The 16,050-nt window shown below is 43.7% G+C and overlaps 3 protein-coding genes across 3 annotated transcripts; all 3 read right to left on the minus strand.

Moving 5' to 3' along the window:
* Positions 1–130: 130 nt before the first annotated feature.
* LOC118563360 (fibronectin type III domain-containing protein 7-like) lies at positions 131–5,100 on the minus strand. Its single transcript, XM_036137769.1, has 11 exons — positions 4,850–5,100; positions 4,497–4,757; positions 4,161–4,418; positions 2,643–2,906; positions 2,297–2,554; positions 1,955–2,218; positions 1,608–1,868; positions 1,256–1,513; positions 623–859; positions 308–498; positions 131–154 (listed from the first exon to the last, which is right to left on the minus strand). Exons 1-11 carry the CDS (start codon positions 4,992–4,994, stop codon positions 131–133), a joined length of 2,421 nt encoding a protein of 806 aa, XP_035993662.1. The 5' UTR covers positions 4,995–5,100.
* A 171-nt stretch (positions 5,101–5,271) lies between these two features.
* Positions 5,272–6,833, minus strand: LOC118556425 (fibronectin type III domain-containing protein 7-like). Its single transcript, XM_036137770.1, has 5 exons — positions 6,818–6,833; positions 6,384–6,644; positions 6,016–6,276; positions 5,661–5,921; positions 5,272–5,552 (listed from the first exon to the last, which is right to left on the minus strand). The coding sequence occupies exons 1-5, from the start codon at positions 6,831–6,833 to the stop codon at positions 5,272–5,274; spliced, it is 1,080 nt and encodes a 359-aa protein (XP_035993663.1).
* A 387-nt stretch (positions 6,834–7,220) lies between these two features.
* LOC118563337 (fibronectin type III domain-containing protein 7-like) lies at positions 7,221–10,778 on the minus strand. Its single transcript, XM_036137746.1, has 6 exons — positions 10,689–10,778; positions 10,584–10,605; positions 9,881–10,141; positions 9,521–9,787; positions 8,874–9,143; positions 7,221–7,559 (listed from the first exon to the last, which is right to left on the minus strand). The coding sequence occupies exons 1-6, from the start codon at positions 10,731–10,733 to the stop codon at positions 7,237–7,239; spliced, it is 1,188 nt and encodes a 395-aa protein (XP_035993639.1). The 5' UTR covers positions 10,734–10,778; the 3' UTR covers positions 7,221–7,236.
* Between the last annotated feature and the right edge of the window lie 5,272 nt (positions 10,779–16,050).

The following is a 16,050-nucleotide window of genomic DNA, read 5'->3' on the forward strand; positions in this document are numbered from 1 at the left end:
GTGTTGGAGGTTATGTACTCCGAGGGAGGAGACGTGCTCCCTAAACCTTCCCACTGCAAAATGTAGGTGGCCCCTGTCACCGGACCCCATGTGAGGGACAAGGTGTTTGTTTCACAGCTAACATGGCCCGTCAGATTAGCAGGTGGACACAGTGCTGGAAACGCATAGGGAGAAAAATAAGTTTAGAAGAGTCTTATTATGTCCTACATCTTAGTCCTGCCTATTACTGTTTATTCTAACCTGTTCTCAGCTGCACTGCTGAGCTAGGCTCACTCCAGCAGCCTTGGTCCACTGTCACCACCCTGACAGCATAGGTTTCCCCGCAGTGCAGGTCCGTGAAGTTGCACCGGCCTGAGAAGTTTGAGCTGCAGCTGTGATTGTGTCCATTGTCCGCAGTAGCCGTTGCGATGTACATTTCTGCCCCGGTCACCGGAGTCCAAGAGACGGCGCTGTCCTCACAAGCTGGAGACACGGTGACATTGCTGGGCGCACAAAGCCCTGGAGAGAGGGCGAGAAAGTGCTTTTAGTGTTTCTGCTCTGAGCTGAGGCGCCAAGAGGCGGAGAGATACGAGAAATTAACTTCATGCCCCAAGTTTACCGGTTCTAAAGCTGTGAGCCGCACTGCGGGCTCCCGTGCATGTCCGAGAGTACGGCGTGGCTGTAACGCTGTAGGTCTCCCCACAGTGGAGGTCTGTGACATGACAGCTGGTGGCGTTGGTGTGACAGAGGTGGGCGTGTCCGTCCCGGCCCGTCACCGTCACGTTGTGCCCGATGGCACCAGGACTGCCCACCCAGGTTATTAGAGCTGAGCGAGGGGAGCACAGAGTGGTGGCACTCACGTTCTCCGGGGCACAGGGTACTAGGCGGACAACAAGCGATCACAGGTGAAGAGGAAGTGGTAAAAAAAGTATGCTTTGTTTTAAAAAATTAACTTAAACTAATTTACACTGCCAACCCTAAATAAAGTTTGGGACAAACCAATTTCCTTCAGGAGTCAGCTAAGTAGTAGAGTCCACCTGGATGTTGTTTAATCTCTGCAAGAACAGCTAACCCACCAAGGCTTGGTTCCACAAAGTATTAAGAGTGAATTCACAGATACATCGTAAGATTTGAGACATTAAAGTTCAAGAAGCAAAAGTGTGTTACAAATGTAAGCGACAAAAACAGAGCTCATAAAATGGCTGTCCTGTGTCTGTGTCTGTCTCCGCCACTGAATGCATCACAACCATGTGGGGAATCAGATAAATGTGCAGACCTGTTTGCAGGGATTCGCCGGCGCTGATGCCGCTCTCGCACTCGGCTCCCTGGGCTTGGACTGTCACGTTGAAGTCCAGGCCGCAGGGCAGGTTTGTGAACGTGCAGCTGGTGTTGGCAGTGTGGCAGGTGTCCTGATGCCCCTCCGCCTCCACCCGGGCGAGGAAGCTGAAGCTTCCCGCGGTGTCAGACCAGCTAATCACCGCTGCGCTGGTGCCACAGTCATAGGATTTAGATGTAACTGCTGGAGAGCATGGAGCTGGAAACGGCACAGAGAGAGGGACAATTTAAGTTTACGCAGCTTAAAATGAAAGGCGGGGCAACTGGAAAACAAAATAATATGACAAGAACACCTGTGGTGATTTCTGCACTGGGTCCTGGTGGACTGTCACACCGGTTCCCCCGAGCAGTGACTGAGACCATGTAGGTCTGGCCACACAGGAGGTCTGTTAGGCTGCATGAAGCTGTGTCTGAGCGGCAGGACACACTGTGTCCACTCCCAGACGTTGCGTTCGCTACAAAACTCGTGGCGCCAGTCACCGGGGTCCAGGTCAGAAGAGCTGAATTGTTTCCACATGCCATGGTGCTGCTCTGGATGGACGGGGGACATGGAGCTAGGATGGAGAAGAAAAGGAGCGGGAATCAGCGGTGCTTTTAAATGTCTGCGATCTGGTCTGTTCGACAATTCGATCTTTCCAACCTGTGGCCAGGGTTCCTGTAGCTCCTCCGGTGCTGTTACAGCTGGCATCTTCAGCCAGCACGGTAATGTTGTACCCTTTTCCACACTGCAGCTGCTCCAGCTGACAGGAAGTGGTGTTGCTCCTACAGGAAACGTGCTGATGGGACCCCTCTTCCTGAGCGAGAACAGTGTAGGCTGCAGCTCCGCCACCGTCCACCCAGGATACCGTGGCTCCATCTGAACCACAGTGCTGGACGCTCATCACAGCTGTCGGCTCACACGGGCCTACAGAGGAGGAGCCAGGATAACGTCACACCTCCTGAGATTTAGGGCAAGTGCACGTGTAAAATGTGCGAACAGAACCTGTTGTTGCTGCGGCGTGAATGGGAGCGCTGCTGCAGAGGCTGTCCTGGGACGTCACTTGAACGGTGTAGGTGCTGGCACAGTGCAGGTTGGAGAAAGAGCATGTTTGATTCGACGTGGAGCAGTTTAAGGGGAAGATATTCGGGCCCGTCACCGTTGCTGTGTAAGAGACGGCGCCAGAGGAAGCCTCCCAGGAGGCCAGGAGAGAGTTTGTGGCACAGTCAGTCACTACTGCTAGCTTCTGAGGGGAGCAGGGACCTGTCAGTAGATAAGATATACAGTTAAAAACATAAAAAAAAAACAGTTTATAGATCAACGGATAGCTTTAATGATGCATTCTCATTACCTGTCCGAACAGTCTGCGTGGGGCTGTATGGTCCACTGCAGATGTCGGAGGAGGCTTTAACAGAAACATTGACAGTTTGTCCACATCCAAAGCCCCGGAGGACGCAGCTGGCGTTGTTGGTGTTACAGGTGATGGAACCACCGCCGTCCAGCGGCACGGCCATCACGCTGTAGCTGAGAGGGTGAGGAGAGGATGTCCAGCTGACTGTAAGGTCGTTGGAGCCACACTGCAGGTCTGTAGTGACGTTCTCAGGAGTACACGGCACTAAAAGAAACAGAACGAAGGGGCAATAGTCAAAATTATATTTCCATAATACTGTTTTCCACATAAAAAAAACAAAGACAAAAGTCTTTCTGAATGAGGATAAAACATGGAAAAAAGTTTAACACAACAGGATTTTGCAACAAAATCTCTTATATTTTGGCCGACAGTTTCAAATAACCTTCCTCCTAATTCTGACATTTGTCTGAATTCGCTAAACACCAGACTTCACTGAGATAAGAACAAAATTTTAAGTAAACTTTTTTTTTTTTTTTTTTTACATTCTTTGTTAGCTGTTTCATTCAGATTAAATGAATAAAAACAGATCTAACTGAAACCAGCCTTGTCAGTATAGATTGGATATTTGATCAAGGAAGTTAAAATTTGCATAACAAACCCATTTTAGGAATATTTCATAATAAATAAATCAAGTGTTCATCTGTTTTTTTTTTCTTTGTGTTTATAAGGTCTTTTTAAGTGAATCTGGATGTGATATAATTAAAACACTTCTACATAAAACCTAAATAAAAACTCAATTGCTCCAAAAAAAGTAAAGAGGATGTGAAGTCACCTATTTAAGACCAGTTTTCATGTAAAACTTTATCTTTTTTGGGCTTTTACTGTAAAAAGATAATTCTAAACATCAGCATAATAATAACATATTGAACGTGAAACAAGGTAGCAGCAGCATCATGCTTTGGGGAGGTTCCCGTTAGCTTGGAAAGAGAACCCAGTCATAGTTGGATGAATGGATGGAGCGTGCTAAATAAAAAAAAAACAGTTATAAGCTGGAAAACATTGTTTGTGGTTTGTGGTTGTAACTTGACAAAATGTAAAAAAAGAAAGTTTTTTGTGTATGAATAAAAAAAAAGAAAGAAAACAAGACACATGAAGAAATGAGATATGAAAGAAGTGTGGGGTATTACCAGGTAATACAGGTAATAAGTATGTTGTTATAATTTATCTCACTAGATTTAAACAGTTGTTTTGTCTCCACTAAATCCAATTCTGTTTCAATGCTCTATGTTTAAAATGTATCACATTATATGTTAGGATTTCTCCACTGAGCTAATCAACTAACTCTCTTGCCAGCTTTATATTCCGTCGTCATTTGTGTTTTTAGTAAGCTCCTATATGCAAAAAACATAAAAATGGACATCAAATTTGACTTGTATTCAGAAATGTAACAAATGACTGATTATTAAAATATGCACGACTCATACTTTTGTTGTTGTTGTGCTTCTTTTCTTTCAGTACCTGCTTGTTGCCTGAAGGGGGAGCTGTAGTTGCTGGTGCAGGTACCGTCAGAGGCAGACACTTGAACGTCAAAAGCTTGGCCGCAGACCAGTGGAGTCAGGGTGCAGTTAGAGGAGGAGCTGCTGCATGTGAGCGTCTGACCGGGGCTGGTGGCCCTGACGTCGTAGCTTTCTGCGTTCACACTGGGGCTCCAGAACACCTGAGCGGCTCTAGCACCACAGATCACCTGGCTGGTCACATTAGAGGGAGAGCACGGCTCTGAAGAGAGAAGCAGACCTCGTTCAGTCGTTGTCAGTGAGGTATTAGTAAATTCAGGGTTGTTAGTCAGTGTTGTACCTGTTTTCAAAGACAGAGGGCTGCTCTGTAGACCTGGGCAGTTATCATTTGCTCCTACAACGCTGACGGTGTAAACTTCCCCACACTGGAGTCCTGGAAGGCTGCAGGACGTTTTATTGGTGGTGCACTCAGCCCTGTGACCTCTGCTGCCCAAAGCCACGGCAACGAAGAGCTCGGCGTCACCGCTGTGAGTCCACGATACGGGAACGGGATCTGGAGCGCACGCATGCACAGCTGTGACGTTGGTGGGAGGACACGGCACTGCAGGGAAGGACCAAAGCGAAACAAAATCTTCAGGATGGACCCAACACGATCCCATCACACCCTTTCAACCTTGCTTTTGTGGTCCTCACGTGTTTGCACCACGACCTCTTGACTCGGCAGGCTGCGGCACGTCCCGCTGATGGAGAAAACAGTGACCGTGTAGGAGCTTTCACAACGCAGTCCTCCCACGGTGCACTGGGTCACTGTGGAGTTACAGTACAGCGGAGGTCCCATTGCTCTGGAGATGATGGTGGTGTAGTTCTCTGTAGGAGCTGAGATGTTCCAGGAGACTTTCAGCTCATCTGAACTGCAGCTCACCTTGGCATGGACGTCCTCTGGACCACATGGCACTGAAATCAGACATCAAACATCTTTGACCTGACTAAATGCGAAAAGAGGTTTTCAAAGGATGATTTCCTTTATAAAGGCGTAAAAGCTATCCCAACCAACCTGGACATGTGTGAAAATGTTATTGCCCACCCCCCACACCAGACTTACTAACTAAACGTTGTTAACTAAAAGTTGTATTACCCGAGTCCATGCTAGTAGATGCTGAGGTGGATTGACACTGTCCATCGCTGTAGGTGACCGTGACGTTGTATTTCTTTCCACATGGCGGGGAGACAATTGTGCAGTTATTGACTGTGTTGCTGGTGCAGTTGAGCTGAGGGCCGCTCTGATCTGCTAACGTTGCAGTGTAGACACCCGACGTTTGGAGGTTCTGCCAGACTATCACAGCACGGTTGGCATCACAGTCTTTGAATACATCAATACCTGATGGAGGGCAAGGTCCTGTGGGGAAAAAGACAATTTAGACGGCTTAAAACATGTTTTTAACACGGTTATAAGATGGTTAACCAAACTGACACGGTTTTATCTCGGTGTTCTTCCGTGTTCTACCTGTCATGAAATTAACTTCTTGACTTGCTGTACTGTTGCAGTCAAGATTAGTGCCGATGACTTTGACGGTGTAATTCCGTCCGCATCCCAGGTTCTCGATGACACAGGTTGTTTCCAATGAATAGCAGTGTTGGGAGTTTCCATTTGAATCTTCAGCAAGCGCAATGTAGAATATAGCCCCATGGTTCTGGGTCCATTTCACTCTAGCAGAGTCCGGACTGCACTCGGCTGACGCTGAGACAATGGCGGGAGCGCAGGGAGCTGCAGAAAGGCGGGGGCGCCAAAAAAATTAATTAAATCTCAGCTGTCATTGAGCAGAAAGACAAACATTTCTCAAAGAGGTCCCAGTACGCACCGGTCTGAGCTGAATTTACTAGTATCTCGCCAGTGGAGCAGTTGTCATTAGACGCAAGGATCCGCACACTGAGCTGTTCTCCGCAGGGTACGCCTTCGAGTTCACAGGTGTTGTTTGGGGAGGAGCAGTTGTAGGTTTCTCCATTGTTCCCTTTAGCCTTGACAGTATACGACAATGCTCCTTCAGATGAGTCCCAGGTTGTGACAAGAGTGTTTGCCATGCAGCTGGCTTCTGTCCTGACGTTCGTCGGCAAACAAGGAGCTGCTCGGTACAAGACGGGAAAAAGTCAACCAGTGTAACGGCACAACGGCGGATCAAAGACGAATAGAAGACTTTCACAAGCTGTTAGAAAGCCTTTTAATACTCACAGGTTTGGGTATACTTGGGTTGGCTGATCTGGCTGTTGCACCCTGAGCCCACAGCATACACTTTGAACGTGTAGTGCTGACCACAGTCAACATTGGTAAAGCGACACATACTGTCGAACGTCCAACACGGAGCCACGTCGCCATTGTTGTCCACAGCGGTGGCCACGTAGTACCTTGTGTTGTTAGTGGGCTGCCAGCTGAAGTCGATGTTATTGTCGAAGCAGTCGTGTGTGATCTTGAGGTCAGCTGGAGCGCACGGTACTGGGGATGTAATGAACACACATTGACATACTGTTAACAAGGGGAGAGCTGGAAATTTGTTCAGTGTTTGAGACTTTTATTCATTCCCTGACTTCATCTCGTCATCGTTTTCACATTTTGTCAAATTGCAGCTTTAACCTACAAAGTGTTTTATTGTTTTTTTTGTGTGTTACACCAAGAGGCAAACATGTGGAAGAAGGTGGTCTGGTGATATAAGAGCAAAATGTCAATTTCTGGGCTACATACGAGCTATTTAAGGTACTGAATAGATTCAGGTTTGTGGTTGTGACATGGGATACTGGAAATAGTTTTATGGGATACAGTTTAAAAGCGTTTTGCTCCTTGTCTTTTTCACTCTGAGCTATACCCGGCCTATAAAATATCTCCTGTTTCAATAGACTACAGTGTTTTAGATTGACTGGTGTCAGGTGTCACGTTTCACGGCATAAGCGTCAGCATCGGAAAGAACATCGGATTCACTGGAAAGAACCTTAACAGCTTCCCCCAGGGCAAACTTGTGACTGAGTAAGACTAAATGTATGTGTGTGAAGTGGTGAGAGGTAAGATGAGAAGGCCAGCTGAAGTGAAACTCCTAAAACAACATATATGTACAGAAACAAAGCCGGTGAAAAGACAAAAGCAGCCTGTCCTCACCGGTCTCAAATGTGGACGTGACGTTCGATACGCTCTCACAGTCAGCAGAGATGGCCGTGACACGGACCTGGTAGTTTTCTCCACATTTGCGCGTCGTGATCTGACAGCTGGTGGAGTTTGATGTGCAGTTCAGGGAGGCGCCGGTGCTGTCCACGGCCTCGGCCCTGTACTTTGTAGCCCCAGACACCAAATCCCAAGTTACCGTCACCATGTTGATGGAACAGCTGTAGTCCACAGAGACTGTCGTTACTCCATCTATACCTGAGGACAGACATGAAACGAGCATTTTACACAACTGCTTGACAAAAAAAAACATTAATTTTTCTAACACTGTTTAGTGATATACACTAAATTAGTTTAATTAGTTTAATCGTATGTACAATAGACGCTGTTTGAGCTAAATCTGTAACAATGCTGTCCTCTGCTCTCATCGGCAGCTTGTCGTGTTGTATTCTGTAACATGTTGATTTGCCTGCAATCCATTAATCAAAGCGTAACATGCGTAATAGTCCTGGCCTTATTGTCAAACCATAGTTTACAAAAAATGAAAAATCAAATACCGGCGATATTAAAACTAAACACGAGTAAAGAGTAAATGTATTGGGTTTCGTTTTGTGTGCCAGTGTGTTTTACAGCACCTACTGCACTTTATTGTTCATGACAGGGCCCCTAGAAACTAGGGATGTCTTATGACTTTAATTAGTCATTCTTTTCCCAGCTGAATTTAACTCCTTATAACCTCCATTAAAAAATTCATTATAAGATGTGTTATTTGCTCTGTTGATTGAATTAATCTGTTTCTTTTCCCTAACAATCTTTTGTTTTCACTCTTTACAAGAAAATTCACACTGAAAGAGAAACTAGACTGGCTGCTGCAGCTTCCTGCTCCCCTGTGTCTTTTGACCACAAGTTCACATGGTGTGCTGTTTTTGGGCTTGGAAGTCAGATTTTTTTGAGCAGGAAGAGCAACAAAAGAAAACCCTGATATGGGCATTTCATGTGGAAAATTTGCAGTTTGCTGTCCTGAGTTTTATGTCAGAGGAACTCATATTTAGTCACCATGGCTGAGGCATTTGTAAAATGTAGCGCCTGCTTGGATCTACAGTGGCTCATTAGGTTCTGTAAAACACAGTATCCAGATTTAAGCATGTCTGTGTCTTTCACAGTATGAAATTCAGATGTACTGTTATTTTTCTTGTATTGCCGACAGCGGTTACCATCAAACAAATCGCGAATCCAACTGGATTTCTGACTTGCGATTGCAATAAGCCGCACATCAGAATCACATTCAGAGTTATCTGCAAGGTATGTGTACACATACGAGGAATTTGATCAGATTGTTCAATGCTCATGATGTACTTACTCATACAAATACACAATAATGCAGTAATCAAATCAAACACAGTCTGCAGTATAGAGAAAACTATTATACAAACACAACAAACGGCAATATCCCTAATTTTAAATAACTTAGATCAGCATCACGGAAGAGAAAAAGATCAGGGCAGCCCTAATAGGAAGTCATCAGCAGCAAACAGAAGAGATGAAAGAATTGATCATTATGCAGGCACTTACTAGTAGTATTGTATGTGACAGCAGAGGGCTCTCCAGGCACCAAATAGAGGTTGAATGATGATACCCCCACTGAGTAGGTGGAGCAGGGATCCAGATTACTGATCTCCATGGATGTGGATGATGTGCTCCTTAAGACGGGTGGTTTGTCCGGGTTGCCGTTGTCCTTCACACTCACTTGGTAAAGCAGGACTTTGTTCCTAGGCTCCCAGGTCACTCGGGCTGTGCTCTTGCCAGTTGCGATGATTTTCACACCAGTCGGTGGCGGAACCACTACCAGCAGAATCAACAAGTTCAGGTCATGGGGGACAAGTATAAAGGCTATAGCCGGCCCAAGGAATAATTCAATTTAGCAGCTGCTTTGGGGCCCCATGGCCAGCAGAGGGCCCTTAAGAGAACATGACTTTTCACACATTATATAGATGATTTCTTCTCACGTTTTTACAAAGAACGAGGAAAGAAAGAAGAAGGTTACAGAATACTAGATTTAAAGATTAAAATGATTTGAAATAGCTTTTTATCAAATGCGTGGTGGCTAGTGGGCGACGTGCTTATTTGGATTTAGAGCCTTAAATCAAATTCTGCTTAAAACGCCCTTTGGCCTTGAGAACTGTGAAAATACATACAAAGACAAATAAAAAAACACGTACATGTTATTACTGTCTTTATTGTGCTTTTGGCACCTCTCCCCGCACTGTTGGAGGAGTAAATGTAGCAGTCATAGCTTGTGGACGGAGTCAAGCCATCCACCTCTCCACTGGAGGAGGTGAAGGTCCGGTTGTATTCCTTTGGAGAAGAGCCGAACGTCTCCACCAAAAACAAGATGTAGCTCTCTGCCCCTGTCACAGTGGACCACGCAAACTTTACAGAAGTGCTTGAAATCGCTTGGGCAGATGTAATCTGGGATCCAGCAGGAACTGTGGGAATGGGACAGAGGGAATTAAAAAATATATATATTTTCTAAATCTTTTGCATTGATTTGGCATTAGAGTATATGGGTGATTATTTACCTGTCATGGCTATTTTCGAAACTGTGCACAGGGGATAAAAAAGCATGTCAAAGGCTGACAGTGTGACTTGGTACACGTGTCCCGCTCTTAATCCCTGCACCTGCCTCTGCGTGAAAGAGATGTTCTCCAACTTTATCTGTGGGATAATCGTCGAGTTCACAACTCTCAAATCTAGGACATAATAGCTTGATCCGGCAACGCTGCTCCAGGTCACGTCCAGTGCGGACGCTGAAGGAGATGTCACTGACACTATATTACAATCTTCAATAAAGAGAGGAGAGACATTTCACAAGTTACAAGGACATCCGGGTACTTATGGCACAGTGTGAAGGCTTTCAGAGCAAAGTATTATTTTTCTTAACAGAATGAACAGCAAATTGTTACATTTATCTTAAGCCTATTTAAACCTGAACTTTCATATTTATGCAACATTCAGCGGCACGTGGTACAAGTTATCCATTGGTCTCTAACAGGGATTTTTATCAGTCACAAAATGATTTTTGCCCTCATGTTCAGTGCAGTTTGATCTTTTGTTTGTATGACAGTGAGGTCCATTATTTATCATTTAATCTGGCAATACAGTACAGTATTAAAGTGTGGTTAACGCAGAAAGTAAAAATCACAAAAGAGTGTAACAAGTAATGCAGTTTTAGGGTTTCACTTTAGTAATTTGCTTGAGAAAAATAAATACATAAAAACTCACCCGCAGCCACTCCATACTGTATCTAAAAAAAAATGAATTACAACCTGTTAAAGAACTAACAACATAGGTGAGAATGAATAGACAGTCAAATATAGCCATGCATACCTGCAGAAGAAACAACAGGGCAACAGATGAACAAAACTCCTGCATCTTATCCACTGTTAGTCTCAGTCCCTCAGTGGGTCAGCCTGTCTGTGGATGCTGGACCTCATCTAAAATATTCACAGGCTGAATGCTGCTGATCAACCCTATGAGAACCAATCAGCCCGTCCTAAAAGAGGACAGGTGGATGCCTTAGGGGCTTCCTGTCACCAGCACAAGGAAACAAACTACAGTATAAAGCTTGTTACTGTAGGTGGAGGCACTCTCAAAACCCCCTGTTCCTTTGTGTTAGAGCTGTACTCCCTCTATATGCCTGGAAAATGTTATGTGTATAATTCTACATCTCTACTGGACAAACATAGTCTTCAAGGTGAACACAGCTGAGCAGCCAGTAAATGTGCCGTATATCACATAAACTGTGGCCCTTTCTACAAACTGGATTGTTGTGCAGTAATCTGACCTCTTTTTCTGTAATGCACAGTAACTGTGATGACTCTACTCCTGGTGCATTTGCTCACGAAACATAATACACAGAGTGTAATCAACCAATATGACATTTCTGTGTTAGCAGAAGCAGAGGGCACACGACATAAGACCATCAGAAGACAGTGTCTACCACATTAGACCAGACCAAAGATGCAGGCTGCGTGAAGATGTCCCTGAGCCAAGCCAGGACTTAATACATGAAGCTGGGTGTCAGGCACTGGTTGATTGTGTATATGGTTCCAATGACCAAGTTAGTGGGATTGAGTAAAGTTAGATCTGCGACAAGTTGTCACGGTCAGAGAGGGAGACACCATCAAGAGTTGCCAGAACTAAGATCCTGTGGCAGTTTCGGATCCGGACTGCTAAACAGGTGACGGCTAACCAAAAAGAATCAGAGCAGTAATGGTAGACATGGGGATCGCAAGCAAAACGGATGAAGGCTGGCTTCATGGGTACCCAAGGGCTCACAAGTAAAATGGAGAGCAAGCGGACAGAGTCACGGCCTCAGTGGTCATTGGTTCACTTTCAGCGATAATAGCTAAAGGGCGATAGTGCCAGGGGCACGTCTAACATCTAACATCGGCCGTGATACTGTGCAAAATATGACTCCCAGGTCCAAAGCTTGAAGTTGCACCGTCCCAGTGGATAGGATTCAGCTCTATTCAAAAGTCGACAATTTAAATAATTTTTAAAAGTTCATTTATTTAACTAAATAGATTCATTACACACAGACTGGTGTTTTCAAGCCTCCTTTTCTGTTCATCGTGATGTTTTTACTTATCACAGCTAATGAAAACACCACTTTTTAGATTAGAACATCACCTCAGAATGCCAAACATTTTAATAAAGTCATCTGGACATAATGAAAAGTGTGTTTATCACCTGCTTAAAGGATGTGATTTTCATGGGGCAATTTGAAACAGACAAACAAGCCCCATCAGAACGCTTATTCTAATTTCTTGAATACGACTATGTATATAATATTACTCCAAAAGCACACTGACGACTCATCCAGAAGATCAGAACTGAACCCAGAAAAAACATCCGAAGTACTGCAGGACTCAAGAGCTCATGCTTAAACAACAAGAAAAGGACTGATCAGAAACGGCATCCATTGGGAAAGTTCCCAGGTAAAAACCCTTGTTGAACATAATGAACAACAAGGGGTGTCTCATATTTGCTAGAAACACATGATGATGACCCCCCAAGGCTTTTGGAAAGACGATATGTGGACCAACAAGACTGGGCAGAATGGTTCTTTAGCTGCTGCATCGCAAAAACAAAGTCTTGGGTTCAAATCCCTGCCTGGGGTCTTCTGGATGAAGTGTTCATGTTCTCGTCAAGCATACATGTGTTCTCTCTGGGTACTCTGGCTTCCTCCTACCATGACTGTGAGATTAATTGGCCTCTCGAAATTGCCCTTAGCTATAAATCCATGTGTGGTTGGTTGTTTGTTCTGCGTGGATATTGTTGCCCTGTGATGTACCCCTCATGTCATCAACCATAACACTAACACAGCATCTACCAGAAAACACAGCACCGATTTAGTGACCATAACCTTGTGGTTTTTGAGTGACCTAGTCAAAGTCTAGACTTAAATCCAATTAGGATGCTGTGGCATGAACTTAAATTCAATATTTATATAGTGTCAGTTCACAACACGTCATCTCAAGGCACTTTACAAAGTAAAATTCTATCAAATCGGGCAGGCTGATTGGTCAAAAAGTTTCCTATCTGATGAAACCCGGCAGAGCTCTAATAAGATAAGATAGTCTTTATTGATCTCACAATGGAGAAATTCACCCGTCGCATCGGCTCATACAAGAAGGTGCAGAGTAGGGAAGGTGCATTCAGTTATATACAGTGAATCTTCATCTATACAATGGATCAAAAAGAATACCAAAAAATACAAAAAGAAATAGGAATGGGCATATGATGTCTTATTTACATTCATAGTGGTCTATATATATATAAACATATATATATATACCTATATATATATATATATATATATATATATATACCTATACGCCTACATACATACGTACCTACGCGTATATATGTGCATATACATACGTGTATACATTTGTACATACATACATACATGTGTACTGACATATGTTCAGGTGATGATAGCAGCAGAAGTCACTTCTTTCAGGATTATGGCACGGGTTGTAGCCCAGTGTATTAAATAGATTATTGCACATTAGTCATTGCACATTAGTTGTTACAGTTATGGTCACAGTTACAGTGCAGCATTGTAAAATCTGATAGCAGCAGGAATGAAAGACCTGCGGTAGCACTCCTTTTTACAGACAGGGTGTCTAAGTCTTTCACTGAAGGAGCTGCTCAGCTCCTCTACAGTCTGGTGCAGGGGGTGGAAGGTGTTGTCCATGATGGATGTGAACTTGGACAAGACCCTCCTCTCAGCCACTTCCTCCACAGAGTCCAGAGTGCAGCTCAGCCCCTCATGGGGTTGCTCGTGTCTATCTCCAGCATTCACTGGGCGAGAGGCAGGGTACACCCTGGACAGGTCGCCAGTCTGTCACAGGGCAACACAGAGAGACAAACAGGACAAACAACCATTCACGCACACACTCACACCTAAGGAGAATTTAGAGAGGCCAGTTAACCTAACAGTCATGTTTTTGGACTGTGGGAGGAAGCCGGAGTACCCGGAGAGAACCCACGCATGCACAGGGAGAACATGCAAACTCCATGCAGAAAGACCCAGGGGTGTACTCAAACCCAGGACCTTCTTGCTGCAGGGCAACAGCGCTACCCACTGCGCCACTGTGTCAACATGGATGTTAAAATCCCCCATTATAATAACCTTGTCAGTGTTTAGGCAAGGCAAGGCAAATTTATTTTTATAGCACAATTCAGTACAAGGACAATACAAAGTGCTTTACATGGTTAAAAAACACTAAATCAGATAAGAAGTATGAGAACTGATCTAAAAACCGAGAGTAAGGGCCCGATGGACGATACAAAACAACAAACAGAAGAGGTTTTATTGCTTTGCAGTTTGGATGAGGGAAACTAACAGTTCAATGTTTAAAATAATTGTAGCTAGTAATTGGCTTGGGACTAAAACATTTAAGTAATCAACTTTAAATTAATGTGAGAATCCCCATTTTCTTTATACACAAAATTTAAATAGAACAGTAGAACAGCATTATTTGCAACACTGAGGTAACATACACAATAACAGATAAAGCAAAGATATGTTTACAACAGTAGTTTCTGTGACGTAAAACAAAACATACATATGACACCTTAAGCCCACATGGCTTCAGGATTCTCCCTTATTCGTAATCTAGTCATTTATAGTTTCACTGTACTCTATTTCTGCTCTTATATAGATAAATTTGATAGTTTGTTGCGTGTCGTAGAGCTTAGAGGACAATAGTTTCATACCTCTGCCCACCAGCTTGTAGTTGAGTGTTTTTTAAGGATCCAGATTTTCTAGCTGTAATAAACCTGGGTTGTCTTTTGTCTGTATCAAATTTGAAACCAAACATTCAATATGTTTGGCAATATCATTTAATCCATTGTTTGCAGTTGGTCAGTAAGGCGCTCAAGGGAAAACCAACTAAGCTCAGCCCTCATGTATCCATATTTACATGGTGAAAACATTTAGAGTGGAGTCATAATGTATACGTATATCAAATATTAACTGTATCATGTGTGGAAGACAATCGTACTTGAGATCCAAAATGTCCCATTTCATGTTTTTTTGTAGTCGTGATTTTCATTTTCTATAAGGTGCAAGAAGTTACGTTTTAGTTCTTGAAGAAAGAATGAATTATATGCACTTAACATCCTTGACTGGGTGGGACAGCTCAGTTTAAAGGAGCATGCTTGCTGAAAATGGTTCAAAACCAGCCTGCCTGTAGTCCAGATGAGTCTTCAGAGAATGTTTGAATGCAAAAGTTTGAAATTCAAAATCCAAAAACATATCATTCAAAGTACTTCTTTAAACAAATGGATGGTTTCAGATGTTTTGGGCAGGGGCGGTTCTAGACAGGGGCCAACAGGGGCCAGTGCCCCTGGAGAACTGTTCCTGGCCCGTGTTATTGCCCCTGTACTAAAGAGATGATATTAAATTTCTTGGGATGATAAATGCTGACAAAGATACCGTGACTGACTGGTCATTTGGATCAGTTGTATTTTTCACGTTTATTGTTTTACCCAATAATAAAATAACAAAATAATAAAAAAAAAAAAAATATAAAACACTAACTATAATTAAAAAATTAAGCTGTTTCACATTAAGCTGTCGCTGTATTGAGAAAAGATCAGGGGTCTGCAACCTGCAGTTCCAGAGCCACAATTGGCTCTTTGGCTTACTTAATATATTAAACGATGAAATGTTGACCTGTTTAGTTTTTTTCCCCCAATATTTTGTTCTGTGCCCCTGTGAAAAAACACTGGCCCCACCCTGGCCCCCCTGCTAAATTTGGTCTAGAACCACCACTGGTTTTGGGGATTAATAGGTCAAAACATTTCTTGAAAACTAAATCTTTAAACCAACTTTGTTAGAAAACCATGCCGATTTGATGAAAATAACCTAAATTAGAAAAACAGTTGTCCGATTAAGATCTTGTAGAAAAGCTCTATTTGGTCCGTGCCACTTTCTGAATATTTAAAATTCTGTTTACTGATGAAGTGCCTTCTAAAGTACTCAAGTTTTCCACACGTCTAACTTCAGTAGTGCTAGATGAGCCAAGGCAAAGTTCTGCACAATTGTCAAGCGGAATGTTTTAGAAATTAAAATCTGAATAGTACATTCAAGCAGTCAGTGATTTTCCTTTCAACAGATTCTCCACTTGAGCTGTGAAACTCCGCAGCTCCTCCAGCGTCCCTGAAGGTCTTG

Source organism: Fundulus heteroclitus, chromosome 6, assembly GCF_011125445.2.
Source record: "Fundulus heteroclitus isolate FHET01 chromosome 6, MU-UCD_Fhet_4.1, whole genome shotgun sequence".
Taxonomy (NCBI): Eukaryota; Metazoa; Chordata; class Actinopteri; order Cyprinodontiformes; family Fundulidae; genus Fundulus; species Fundulus heteroclitus.

Coding starts and splice junctions, on each gene's coding strand:
- LOC118563337 (XM_036137746.1), bottom strand. CDS start 10,733: ATGCAGGAGTTTTGTTCATCTGTTGCCCTGTTGTTTCTTCTGCAG. Junction 10,606..10,688: donor CCCTGTTGTTTCTTCTGCAG/GTATGCATGGCT, acceptor ATTTTTTTTTAG/ATACAGTATGGAGTGGCTGC. Junction 9,144..9,520: donor AATAAAGACAGTAATAACAT/GTACGTGTTTTT, acceptor TTCTGCTGGTAG/TGGTTCCGCCACCGACTGGT.
- LOC118563360 (XM_036137769.1), bottom strand. CDS start 4,994: ATGGGACCTCCGCTGTACTGTAACTCCACAGTGACCCAGTGCACCGTG. Junction 4,758..4,849: donor AGAGGTCGTGGTGCAAACAC/GTGAGGACCACA, acceptor CCTTCCCTGCAG/TGCCGTGTCCTCCCACCAAC. Junction 2,555..2,642: donor CACGCAGACTGTTCGGACAG/GTAATGAGAATG, acceptor ATCTACTGACAG/GTCCCTGCTCCCCTCAGAAG.
- LOC118556425 (XM_036137770.1), bottom strand. Junction 5,922..6,015: donor AGTAAATTCAGCTCAGACCG/GTGCGTACTGGG, acceptor GCCTTTCTGCAG/CTCCCTGCGCTCCCGCCATT. Junction 5,553..5,660: donor AGAAGTTAATTTCATGACAG/GTAGAACACGGA, acceptor TTTTCCCCACAG/GACCTTGCCCTCCATCAGGT.